Source organism: Ostrea edulis, chromosome 8 (genome assembly GCF_947568905.1).
Source record: "Ostrea edulis chromosome 8, xbOstEdul1.1, whole genome shotgun sequence".
Lineage (NCBI taxonomy): Eukaryota > Metazoa > Mollusca > Bivalvia > Ostreida > Ostreidae > Ostrea > Ostrea edulis.
The window spans coordinates 24505634-24519224 of record NC_079171.1 but is presented as its reverse complement, the minus strand read 5'-3'; the positions used below and the strand labels follow the sequence as shown (position 1 = coordinate 24519224).

The following is a 13591-nucleotide window of genomic DNA, read 5'->3' as shown; positions in this document are numbered from 1 at the left end:
TATTTTTCAAGTTATATGTTGTATTTCATTCTATTTAGGACTATTTAGTATACTGTGGTAGGAATAGTTTTTTTCTGTCACCAAATACTAAATATTAGAAGTGAGAATCACAGGTCCTTCTGATATAACAGAAAAGGAGACCCCTTGTTAAGGTAGACGTTACATGTATCTCAATCAAGAATCCCCAGTGCTGAGGAACTTCAACTAAATCCAGTGACGTATCTACACATGTATATATCTGCAAATAAAAATATATCAAATGGGACATTAAACAACTCACAACAAGAAATGTTTGAGAAATGAAAATTTCAATCATTTAATTGATAGCAGTATTGATTGATTGATTGTTGTAATGTCTCATCGAGAATTTGTCACTCATATTGAGCCGTGAAACGTGATGGAGCCTCATCATAGAGGTATATGTTGCCATGAATGAAAGATGAAGATAGCGAACACGTGATCAATCTCATATTTCAGTTATTCCCGAGCAAAGTCCAAGAAAAGCAACATCAGAATTTGATTTCCCTGGGGGGAACAAATGCACCGCATGTAAAACAAATGCGAAGCATTTAGATCTGTAATAATGATAATTCAACTGTAAATATGCATTTTACAATCCTTGAAGTTTTCAAAACCAGATCATCGGTGGCAAGTATTCGGAAACGAAAGCAGAAACCTTTGCATACATTTTCATCAATTTGTATTTGAGAAATCATGGTATCAAATACGGTAAATTGTATTAATTTTACTTATAAAAACATAATTTAGTTTTCATCATGTTGAAAATAAATATAGCACGTGTCGTTAACTGCGGACCTACATTATAAAACTATAAAGTTAATTATGAAAAGATAAAGATAATGAACACTAATCAATCTCATAATTCCCATAAAGAATACAAAATTAAGGGTAGGAGAAACAGGTAATGCTGGATGCACCAGAGATGGGATCAGGTGCATGGGAGGAGTAAGAATCCTTGCCGACCGGTGTTGTAGTGTGAGCCTTCCCCCATAATAAGACTTCTCCCCGGAAGCCCGGCTCTAGAGTGAGCCTTCCCCCGGAAGCCTGGCTCACTCCAGAGCAGGAGAATCCTCGGGGAAGCCCCACTCTAGAGCCAGACTTCCCCGTAGGAAGACCTACTCTATCAGTAGTTGTAGAGTCAGACTTCTCCCCAATAGCAGGACTTTCCCCTTCATTCATTCCTGGTAGACTACTATCACATTATGGAGATTGTTTAGATACCAAGACATTTTTCAGCAGGGCATTAAATGATTTTGCTTAACTCGTTCATTAAACTCAAGAAAAGAAAACGGTGAATAAAACACATTGGAATTAAATGTCATTTTCTTTGACCCATAGACCTTGAATTGTGTCCCACACAATACCTATGCCTTGGTTAGTTTTAGAAGATTGAAAAATAAAATGAGGAAATTTCGAATTTATGTTTTTCCCATCTGCGTACAAATATCGGTTATGCTTTTAAACTTGTACAACTTCAGGTAGGTAGGTAAGTAGAAAGGTAGGTAGGTAGAGAGGTACGTAGATATAGGTAAAAATTCCCTGTCCGATAAACTAAAATTTATTTCCTAGTTTGCGCAGGAGGGGATGAAAGCGGGGGCGTCCTTCTAGAGCGAGACTTCAAGAGGGTTTTATGGCTCTAGAAACTTCACCATGGGAGTAAGGTTTATTTTAGAGCAAGTCTACTGGGGAAAAGGCTCACTCTAGAGCCAGACTTCCGAGGGGAAAGGCTCACTCTAGCGCCAGACTTCCGCAGAGGGAAGGCTCACTCTGGAGTCAGACTTCCGCGGGGGGAAGGCTGGCTCTGGGGGGAAGTCTCACTATGGGGGAAGTCTGGCTCTATAACATCGGTCAAATTCGCAGTGAGCCCTATATCTTGAAAAGGAGTAATCAGTAGTCAAAATAATGTGTATAAAACGGTCTAACAATTAGTATGAATCACGTCAGACATAAATTTATCCAATAGATGTTTTGCACACTCATGTGTCATGCTGGATCAAAAGGTTATAGAGGGAAAACTTACATCTGGGGTCCTTCGTCAATGTGAAACAGCGAACGACGACGGCTACTCAGCAACTTTTATCACTGTGGCGCATATTTTATTTTAGCTTGTAAGTTGATAATATTATAACAATCGCACAAACTACACATTACAGTTACCTCTACAAGTTGTAGATTATAAAGCTTCATTTATGTTTATTTTATTTGAGCTGTTGAAGTATAGGTTGCATGTGTTATGAAGATGTCTGCTCGCTACTTTCACTTGCGATTTTTTTTTATTGAATTAATTGACTAGCCCTCTAGAATTATCCCTCTCATATGTGGCATATAGTACCAAGGTTGAAATGCAAGTTTGAATCGATTAATTAAGCCAAAAATCCCAAGTTAGGATTAAAGAACGTTCTATGTGTTTTATTCTTTTTTTAATGAGTTTTATTTCTGTAGGTCGTAGTAGGCCTGATTGCCAATACATTTTGTCAGCTTCAACACCCCCTCCATTTTGAAAAGGGATGCTACGACGTGCCTGGATAATAATGCAATAATTTACATATTCATTGCGGTTATAATTTATTATAATTCATTTCATAGGTAAAATTACCATTGTTGATACATGTATATAGCTATATATATATATATATATATATATATACCCTCCCTCCATAAAAAAAAAATCACCACACAATTAGTATGTAGAGGGGTGTCACTGCAGTTTTATATTTTTGTACGATTCAGAATTTACAATTAGACAGTAAATGATTATTCTATTGTGAAGTGGGATCTTCATAACATGGGTATGAAAAGAAACTAAGTGAAAATAAATAGTTTCTCAAAGAAATTCAAGAAAGGAACTTTGCATAAAAAACCTGCTTAAGTAAACGTTTGGTCCTCTGTATCCGTTATGGAAACAAATTGTGTTAAACTATTAGGGGGGATGCTTATTAAAAAGTCTGAAAAGAAAGTTTATCTCTCGTTTATTTCTCAAAACGCTGCGTTCATGATTTCCCTCTTTGGCCTTTGATACATATATAATTAGGTAATTAAATATGCGGGCGCGGAGTGTACAAAACATCTGACAGGTGGTATCGCTTTAACGACCAAAATATTTGCGAAAAGCAAAATCGTCATTTCTATTTGATTACTGTAGTTTAATTATGGTATTTTTTCTGCGAATCTAAATGTTGATGTTATCATGATAGGGATCCGTATCTGAAATTTGTTGACTCGTAATATTGATTTTCGTACTGAAAGAAAAATTCTAATACCCTGTGCTCATCCTTCAAATTTTCGAATTTTATAGCTTTTAATTTCTATTCATCACACACTTTATTTCATTGGTTTTGTTTTCAATATCCCTTTGATTACGTTTCGCTTTCTTCCTCTGTTTTGGCAATATATTCATGTGTTCTTCTATAAACCAAGACATATCGTTCGCTTTTAGTACGCAAGTTTCAAGTGTATTTATCAATTAATGTCTTCAACTTTAAAGCTTTTGAATCATTAACTAATACAATTCCATTTCAGTTTTGTTTTTATTATTTGCATACTGGCTTGTTGAATGCATTTAATATTAACCGTGTATGCATGTCGTGTTTACAAGATATTTGAAAAGTTTGTGTTCTGCATTTTAATTATTGTATATTACTTGAATCACATTTCATATCTATATTAATTTCCCTTTAAACCTACCTTTGAAAACTATTTCAGAGGACTAATGCATTGGGTATTGTTTTCAATCTTCAAGAGTTATTACAATCGCTTAGTTACACAGACCCACGGGTTAGAATAGGTCCTCAGTACCCCTTGCTTGTCATAAGAGGCAACTGAATGAAGTGATCCTTCGGATGAGACCACAAAAACCGAGCCCCTGTCTCACCGTAGGTGTGACACGATAAATATCCCTCCCTGCTCAAAGACCGTAAACGCCGAGCATAAGCCTAAATTTTACAGTCCTTCACTTGCAATGGTAACGTCTACACAAGAGTGAAAAAATCTTGAGGGGGACGTTATGCAATCAATCTTAGTTACATATGTTAATAAATACACGTTTAACTAAACGTTTGTTATAGCTTTTGAATACTAGTGTCGGATCTAAAAAGATACAAGGCTAGAAAAGAAATTTATAAAAGCACTGAAAAGACTGTTGGTTATTTAATCCTCAAATTTTCGACCCAACCCGCGTCTTTATCGAGATACATATATTACATAAACACATAGCATACACCACCAAAAAAAAAAAAAAAAAAAAAAAAAAAAAAAAAACTAAAAACAAAAAAACATTACAAATTACAAATATTAAAAATCAACTTTGTTAACAAAAAATGATGCACTGATGTACGGAACTGAGAAAAATGGTTTCGTTGTAAGTGTCTACAGACGACGGTGTAGAGAGTTTGTACCACCACAGGGTCGGACTGAAAGTAGATTTTTTTTTCAAAATTATAGAAGACAGACTAATTTAGAGAGAAAATTTCCAAACAACGTGATTGTGAAATAAATTGGTGGGAAGATGATGATTTGGAGTAGTTAAATGAATTTATTTGGTAATCCGTACCATTGTGGATTCGGATATGGTAAACAGTGCCGACAACAAAAAATCAACAAATCCAAAAGGGGAGTGGGAGAGAAGACTAAGGAAAAGATAGGCTGTGTTGATTTTGTAATAAATATATGCATTGGATATTTTATGTGATGATCGGTTACATTTGTGTATATAAACACAAATGGGCGAATTTATATGGGTTGACAACTTATCAAGATTTAAGAATTAACATTATATACTTGATAACTATATGTGATATGGCTTACTGACTTCTGAACACTGTTTAATATTCTTTTTGCATCCGCATAGGGATTCCAGAATTGAAATATAATATATGTAATTCCTTGATTTACTGACCGCAAAATGTTACCTGTGTCCCATCACGTGATTTTTTCTGGAACTTACATAAAGTACGGAGAAGATTGAAAATTGCAATAACGCACTACAACACTGAGAGGAGACAATGGGGCGATTTCCATTACTGGTGGTCATGCTAGCGTTTTTAATTGTAAGTTTGTTCTGAATTTCCATCACAGATTTAATTACATGCATTATATTTTGCTATCATTGTATTCTATGGAGAAAGGACTACTTGCAAAAAAATTAAGCTTGCGTTGTGGTCGAAACAAACCCCTCCTCTTCAAAGAAGAGGGACATATTGCTTTGAACCGGTCGTTTGGTCAGTAGACGACATGTTGTCCGCTCAATATCATTCACTTCATCGTAATGATATTTCATAGTTGGGTTGGTTATGAGTAGTAAAAGACCCCTATTGATTTCCAGGTCCAAAGGTCAAGGGTCAATTTCCTCTGGACATAGGAAGATGTTGTCCGCTCAATATCTTGAGAAACCTTTCCTTGACAGACATTAAACTTGGTACACTGATACACTGTGAGGAGTAGATGACCCCTTTTGATTTCGAGGTCACATGGTCAAGGGTCAAATTGGACATAGGATTATACTGTCTGTTCAATATCTTGCGAACCCTTTGCTTGACAGACATCAAACTTGGTACACTGGTACATCTGCAGGAGTAGATGACCTTATCGATTCTTAGGTCACATGGTCAAGAGTCAAGAGTCATACTGGATATAGGAATATAATGTCTGTTCAATATCTTAAACCTTTACTCGACAGACATCAAATTTGATACACTGATACATCTTAAGTAGATGAACACTATTGATTTTGAGATCACATAGTCAAAGGTTAAGGGTCAAACTGGACATACATAAATATTGTCTGCACAATATCTTGAGAACCCTTTGCTTGACAAACATAAAACCTGATACACTAGTACATCATATGAAGTAGATGACCCTTATAAAATCTGGGTTCATATGGAAAAGGCTCAACCGTTAAACTTGACAAAGTGATATAATATCCCTTATATTTTAAGAATCATTTGCTTGATTGACCCAAACTTGGTACACTGGTCCATCATAAGGAGTAGATGACACCTATTGATTTTTAAGTCACATGGTCAATTCACTCTGGACATAGAAAGATATTGTCTGTTCAATATCTTGAATTGGTTTGGCTTTACTATCAATGAAATTGTGCATGTATGTAACTCTTTTCAATTTTGCACCATGGGAGACATGTATCTTTTACAAACAGTTCTTGTTTTATTAGACACTATTATTGACCTTAGTGAATCAAAGTACTTTCCTAGTTTCATCTTCCCAAAGAAAGATTTCAAGTTAGGTTCGTAAGATGAAAAATCAAAAGGAAATTTGTATGACATTGGGTTTTGAAACGGTTGGATGTAATACATCTGATTCGTCAAGCCTCTATGCTAATTATTTTTTTTTAATTCATACTGATTGCTCTCAATGACATTTTAATTGTTCAGCAGATACATGATATAAAATGGAAAATTAACATAGACATTTCAACACTGTTAGTAACCTATGCCCTGATCCAATAATATGCAAGTTCCTCTTTAGCAAGTTTTACTGTCAAATTATTGCTCTCTTAAATTGAATGACAGACTTCAGGGACTTTACTGAATATCTTTAGATAATGAATATTATAGAAGTAATGGTAGCTGCAATTCAAAATAACTACTTTTTTCAAATAACAGACATATTACAGATTTGTATAAGAATATTTTTGATTATATTGCAATAAATGATACCATTAGTTGATTGAAACTTAATGAAATCATGAAATTAGGCTAAAAGAAATAAATGTTAACGGGAAACTAACTCAACTTAATGACAAACAGGGTGATTGCAGCTTCTTAATCGTCAACTTTCCATATTTATGTAGCCATATTCCATTATCACCTGCACATGATGCTTAAGTCTCAACTGATTCGATACACACGAGCTCGACCTACGTATAATCAGGTTTTTAATCGGTGCAAGCTAATGACCAACATCAATTGGGTCAAATGCTCTCTGACGTGTTTCATACCAATTGTTAGGCCGTTCTTACCTCGTTTACCTTATCGAGATATGGGCCTCGCGGTAAACAGGGGATGCTTACTACTCCTAAACACCTGATCTCACCTCTGGTATGTCCAGGGGTCCGTGTTTATCCTACTCTTAATTTAACTGTTAGTTATATTTACCTTTAAATGTACATATGTATATCAATAACTGAATGAGGAGTTCCTGAATTAATGTGCACAGTAACAAGAAGAAAATATTATTTCAATGAGGGAACCAAAATTCAATTAATTCAATACTTTGATAATCAGTAGTGTAATCACTGGTATTGGATCAAAGTGAATCAATTGAAGAAAGGAAAACCCAAAGCATGCACAACTGTTAAACAATGGGAATGTATGCAAATTCTAGTAATATGTTGAGATTACGAGTACAATTATAATATTTTCATCAAATATAGACAATCTTCAATTTGTCCCTCTCCCTATTTTTCAAAATATCGGAATACCATTTTACTAGTAGTTTGAAAGACCTCTTTTTAAACTTTAACTTAGATTAACGGAATATTATACAAAAGTGAATATTTTATGAAAACCAACTATACAATTGTCGTCAAATGTAACACACAAATGGATATGTACAAGATTACTAAAAGTTCGGATATTTACGACATATAATCAATAACAGTTCAGTTAGTAATATTATATAGTAAACAATTCAAGACTGCAGTTTAACGTGATCTTTTTAGGTGGCAGTAAACGGAGGACAATACGGAAAACCACGCCCACCAAATCCACAAGGTAAACAAACATACTCAAAACCACGCCCACCAAATCCACAAGGTAAATAAACATACTCAAAACCACGCCCACCAAATCCACAGGGTAAATACACATACTCAAAACCACACCCACCAAATCCACAGGGTAAAGAAACATATTTAAAACCACGCCCATCAAATCCACAAGGTAAACAAGACTCATGTTTATTATGATAGAAGTACTGATTGACAAGAAATTATTTTGCTTTCTCACGTCTCCGAAACATCAAATATATATTTCATCTGTATTCACCTAGGGATGGATGTTAAAATCTAGAAAGTGCTTGTTTATTAATTATACTTTAAAACTGCATATTCCTTGTTGCTTTGGCACACTTACTTTCGTACAAAGATGCGACTCAAAACAAAATAGAATCAAATTTCTAGTAATTGGCTGTCTACTTACCATTTGTTTTAGTTCGTCCTGCGTTCCCCGGCTTCAATCTACCTCCTCCTCCACTGTTCACTAAGTTTCTTCACTATTCATTTGGGATTCTCTCCGCCTTTCCCACAGTGTTCGGTGTTCAACATCGTTCAATGTTCATTATGCTGTCCAGCTTGAGCAGTCAGTAGCTGTTCTATCACTTTTCAGTTCACTGAATGGCATATAGTTTCATCCTGTAGATGGATCTGAGTTTGATTCCAAGTCGCGACAGATCTGTTCTAACCATGTTTTCTTGCTTTCTGATCAGCATTTGGAGTCTGCGCACTGCCTCTCAGTGTTGGCCCGTGTTGGGGATATTGTCCGCGTTATTACTACGACGCCAGGCGAGGAAGATGTCTCCCATTCACTTACGGGTGTTGTGGAGGAAACGCCAACAATTTTCAAAGACTATCTCTTTGTCAACGTGTTTGTGAATCGAGAGGTAAGTCAATTCTTACAGTCAAAACGAGTCAAAGCTACCCTATAGATCTGATAGAATTGATGTAAATATGGTGAAAGTTCGGTAAATGAATCAGTCCTTCATTCACATACTTAAAACAAAACGTTATTTTTACAGTATTAGTAACATATAGCTGATAACTATGGAACAATGTGTAAAAAAAACAAAAAAACAAAAAAAAACAAAAAAAAAACAAAAAACAAAAACAAAAACAAAAACAACAAGCGAGAATCATCAAAAAAAAATATTGTAGTATGATTAGATGCGTTATAAAGCCTGATTTTACGTGAAAGATAGTCGGCAAAAGCTATTAAATGATTTCTCTGTGTGTTTTATTATAACGACAGTTATATATCCATCTTGTGTAAAACAGGATATCAAGTTAAGAACCATAGCCCTGCATTCGGAAGGGCTCCAATAACCCAAATGTATTTTTGTAACGCCAATTTAGGAATTAGGTCATGTATATATATATTTTTTTAAAAAAACACCTGATATGTAGCCATTCAGCCATTGTGCAATTCTCCCAGATTGATGCCTACTACTCTGATGATTCTATCATTCACAGCTTGTCCTGCTATAGCCTGTTTGGTGAATCCCTGTCAATTTGAGACCTGCCCGAATGTTCCAGGAGCCGTTTGCCAGTAAGAAAATTCAAATATCACACCATAATAACACACTTAGACGAATAGCACTTACTCCTCTTAGGCACCCGACCCCCTCCTCTGGCGTCTAAGGGATCCGCCGTTGTCCTGTTCTTGTCTTGGTTGTGGGATTATGAGATTGGTCAGTGTTTATTCACTTTTCTATGAAGCCTAAAATGACTTAAAATGCAATCCATGGAAAGGTGAAGATAACGAACAGTGATCAATCTCATAACCCATATAGCGAAAACAAAATAGCGAGCTGGGCAAACAAGGACCCCTGGATATACCAGAGGTAGGATCAGGTGTCCAGGAGGAGTAAGCATCCTCTGTCAACCGGTCACCTTTTCATTTAAATGATTTACACATACATGAAATACTGTATTTGATGTTTGACCCTATCCTAGAGTCAGAACGTCTACTCGAATATCATGAAAGTTACAATTGCGGTAGAGGCCTTCCTGCTCTACATGACTATGCATTTAGTTTTTCTTATATAAATGTGGTTGTAAAAATGGTTTCTACAAAAAGCAAATTGGTCATTTTTGCCAGTTCTTATCCCACCCCTAAGGCCCTGGAAGAGCGATAGCAAAAGCCCTAAAAATTATAATTTATGTCGACGGAAGGCGTACGATGACGGACGCAGGCTAATAACCATTGAGTGACTCATGTGACCAAAAAAATCTTCCGCATTGTCTGAATAACAACAACTAATACCGTGGTTTTCTAACTGTGGGTTGGGTATAAACTCTCGCAATACCTGGATTTAGTACATTGATTACAGTTATGGCATGGATTGAATTTTACATATCTTAGCGCCTGAAATGAAAATAAGAATTTTACGAATTTCCAAAAATAAGTGTGTTGCTAAAACGCGGAGCGGCACAGAGTTTAATAAAGAATTAGAATGATCAATGTAGATAAGATAGCACCAAAAATCGGGGGGATTCATTTTGAGTAAAATCAACATTTGGGGATGGTTTACAAGGGATAAAACAACTTTACCTTAAATTTGTACATCAATTGATTAAGCAAATGAAGTTAAACGTTTCTATCAGAATTTACAAAGCGTTTTACAAGGATTTTGAATTTTCGGCATTAACAGAGGTGTTAGCAAGCAGCGACACCTGTGGGAGAGAGAATGAAAAGAACACACGTGGTTTACACCCCCCTGGTAAAACATCATTAACGTACATGTACATGTATTAACACATCACACCGTGTATATGTGTACTTACAACAGAAAGTGTGATATGTATAAAACCATAATAATTCATCATCTTATTAAGTCAATAAGTTAAACATCTTGTGTTTGATTTATTATTTTTTACTAACAAAGTGCCCACTCATTCCAGTCCTAAATAGAGGGGACTTCTGGCAGTTCATTTCTAAACTGAATACATGGATCTTTACATTTAAGTTAATAATTAGATGACTTTTAATTTCATTAAATCTGCTGTGATTCATCTTATTATGGAGCGTATACTTTACCTTAGTTTTCATTGCTACTATTTCAATCTAGCTGTATCTCTTCAGGTTTAACACTAATCTAAAGGATATCTGTAAATGTACGAACGTTCACATAAATTCATCCCAAATGAGGCAAATATTTGTACACACTGGACTCGTTTGCTTTAGAATTTGATGTGATGCATGAATGTATATTGTACCAAGTGTAGAACTAAAGTCAAATTCAGTTCTCTTAAAAACATCTTGTACGATTAAAAGCACATTCGATTTAAAATAAATGTATTTGAGGAAAATTGTTAAACGAAATTATTTTATCTTTTATTATTGTTTTCGGGGGGGGGGGGGGGGGGGGGAGTACCTTTATTCATTGGATATGCTCATAAAATCTTTTTTAAGGTAGTAACCAAATAAAGATATAAAATTTGAAAGGGGTTAAATTATAATTCAAATCTTTTCCGTATGTTTATTTTTTTCTTCATATGCATCTTTAGTAACCAAACAAAGAAATAAAATTTGAAAGGGGTTAAATTATAATTCAAATCTTTTCCGTACGTTTATTTTTTTCTTCATTTGTGAAACAACATACTGTCACAATCGGGGGTGGGGGTTACAAAGCCGGAAAACGGATGGTACCCACAGGCGCTTGCTTAATATTTTTACTACAACTTACTATGGAAAACATTAAGCAGGCGCCATTTGGTTAATTCATCTACAAAATCCACCGTTTTGAAATACATATGCATTAGTATGAAACGGTGAATTCTGAGAACGATTTCCTGTTCTAGCTGTATTGTCTGCTTCCCTTGTTCATAATAAGCCTTTCTATTTTAAAAACAGCTGATCTCCTCACAATGTTATTGCATAAATTATTTTCCGTTCCGTTCCGCCTTCCGCTATGTTTTTCGTTCCATGTTTTAGCAACACCCCAAAAATAAAGTCCTTAGAAAACTAACAAAATGGATTATGTTTGACGCTATTCAGAATTAATAGTGAGGTTTTATGAGTAAGTGATTTTTGATGTATGGTTGGTTTTTTTCCAGTTCAATATGTGCCTGTCAGTCTGTTTGGCTGTACAATGGAGAGGATGTGTCTGGTTTTTGTCATCGCCGTGGCTAAAATGGGACGAACAATAAATTGGAATATATAAGAAATATCAATTAAACAGCCAAATGCTATTTTTGAGGATTTGTATTAAAAATTGTGTATCCTACTTTAATCAATGTCGTGTTGTAATTTTTTTTCTCTTGGTCTTATCGCATTCATGTCCTTAAATTCTGTTCGGGGCTAGTGAGGGGTTGTCATTACTACTTCAAAAACATTGTAGAGTTCTAAAAATGCAAAGAAAAGAAGAAAAAATTGTTTTGCAGATTTTGACAATGTCCACTGAATGCAAGTACGCAAGCAAGTCATCATTTTACCCCGTACATATGTGCAAACATCTGTTTCCAAGATGTGTCTAAATGTTATTAGCATATCAATGTTCTAACTTGATTGAAGGTGAATCTTTGGACCAGAAGAATACGGATTTGATTATCAATTCAAGTAATATTCAATCGGCTTCAGAATTTATATTTAAAGTACTGTGTTGTATGTTGTTTTAAGTCCCGCTCGAGTATTCTTCACTGATATGGAGACGTCACCATTACCGGTGAAGAAGGGCAGCAGAATTTAGGCCTTTGTTCGCCACTTGTGGGCTCTGAGCAGGGAGGGATCTTTATCGTATCACACCTGCTGTGACACGGAGCCTCGGTTTTTGCGGTCTTATCTGAAGGACTGCCTCATTTAGTCGCTTCATACGACAAGCAAGGGGTACTGAGGGCATATTCTAATCCCGATCCCCACGGTTCCCATGGGTATGTAAATATTTAGAGCACCAATGGAGATGTTCACGAAAATGTCTTTATATCCCCCCAGATACAACTTAAAACATATCCTAGTATATATCTTATGAATATTGTCGAGACATATCATCCGATGAAAACAAAGGGTATTTACCCATTCTTAACTTTATATTCCTTAAAGGAGTTATGAGATTGATCACTGTTCGTCATGTTCACCTTTTCATTTGAAACATACATGTATCATATCTGAAGATGTGTAATGGTACATGTATATCCTGTATTAATAAAACTAACTTTAAAACGACTTGCATGTTAAAATTCAACATAGAGTAACAAATTAACAGTTTCTTAATTAGAAAGGTATATAATTTATTTAAAAGTTCATTTTAAATAATTGTGCTTATTTACACCTTTGTAAAATCCGCCTATATAAACTTAGAGTTTGAAGCACCCCATCCATTATATTTGGTCAATTGGAACCCATTTCTGTTTGTGATGACACCCAGGATAAGGAATCACAATTTTTCTTATTTGGTTGCGTTTTTGGCCTCGTCGGCCCAGGCCCTACCCACTGACGACTCTTGAGCTTTATTCTCTGGCTCATAATAATGAACCCAAGTCTCATCTACATTCACCAGACGCAAAAGAAAATCATCTTTTGGCCTAAAACGCTTCAACAAGGCACTGCCTACTGGTGCTCTGGTTGCCATTTGTTGATCGCTAAGAAAGGGGACCCAACGGGCTGTTAGCTTGCATATACTTAAACGATCATGTAAGATTGTCGAAACGTTGCCATGTGAAATGCCTATTTCTTCCACCTGAATTCGCCTACCAGAGTATACCAGATACCGAACTTTCTTACAAATTTCTTCATCGGTGGCATCCAGTGGGCGTCCAGACCTGGCTTCATCTTCTAAAGACGTTCTACCGCGTTTGAATTTCCCTACCCAGAATTTAACCTGAGCATAAGATGGTGCG

The 13591-nt window shown here is 35.6% G+C and overlaps 1 protein-coding gene across 2 annotated transcripts; it reads left to right on the top strand.

Moving 5' to 3' along the window:
* Positions 1 to 4960: 4960 nt before the first annotated feature.
* Positions 4961 to 11988, top strand: LOC125662949 (PI-stichotoxin-Hcr2i-like). Of its 2 annotated transcripts, none has more exons than XM_048895284.2 (5): positions 4961 to 5066; positions 7703 to 7796; positions 8467 to 8640; positions 9227 to 9302; positions 11813 to 11988. In XM_048895284.2, the coding sequence occupies exons 1-5, from the start codon at positions 5022 to 5024 to the stop codon at positions 11886 to 11888; spliced, it is 465 nt and encodes a 154-aa protein (XP_048751241.2). In that variant the 5' UTR covers positions 4961 to 5021; the 3' UTR covers positions 11889 to 11988. The 2 variants fall into 2 exon arrangements, with proteins under 2 accessions (XP_048751241.2, XP_056003215.1); XM_056147240.1 differs by having other exon boundaries at positions 4962 to 5066; positions 7703 to 7754.
* The last annotated feature ends 1603 nt before the right edge of the window (positions 11989 to 13591 follow it).

Excerpts from the sequence above, each read along its gene's own strand:
- LOC125662949 (XM_048895284.2), top strand. The coding sequence starts at position 5,022 with ATGGGGCGATTTCCATTACTGGTGGTCATGCTAGCGTTTTTAATT. Across the intron at positions 5,067-7,702 it reads TCATGCTAGCGTTTTTAATT|GTGGCAGTAAACGGAGGACA; the intron begins GTAAGTTTGTTC and ends TGATCTTTTTAG. Across the intron at positions 8,641-9,226 it reads ACGTGTTTGTGAATCGAGAG|CTTGTCCTGCTATAGCCTGT; the intron begins GTAAGTCAATTC and ends TATCATTCACAG.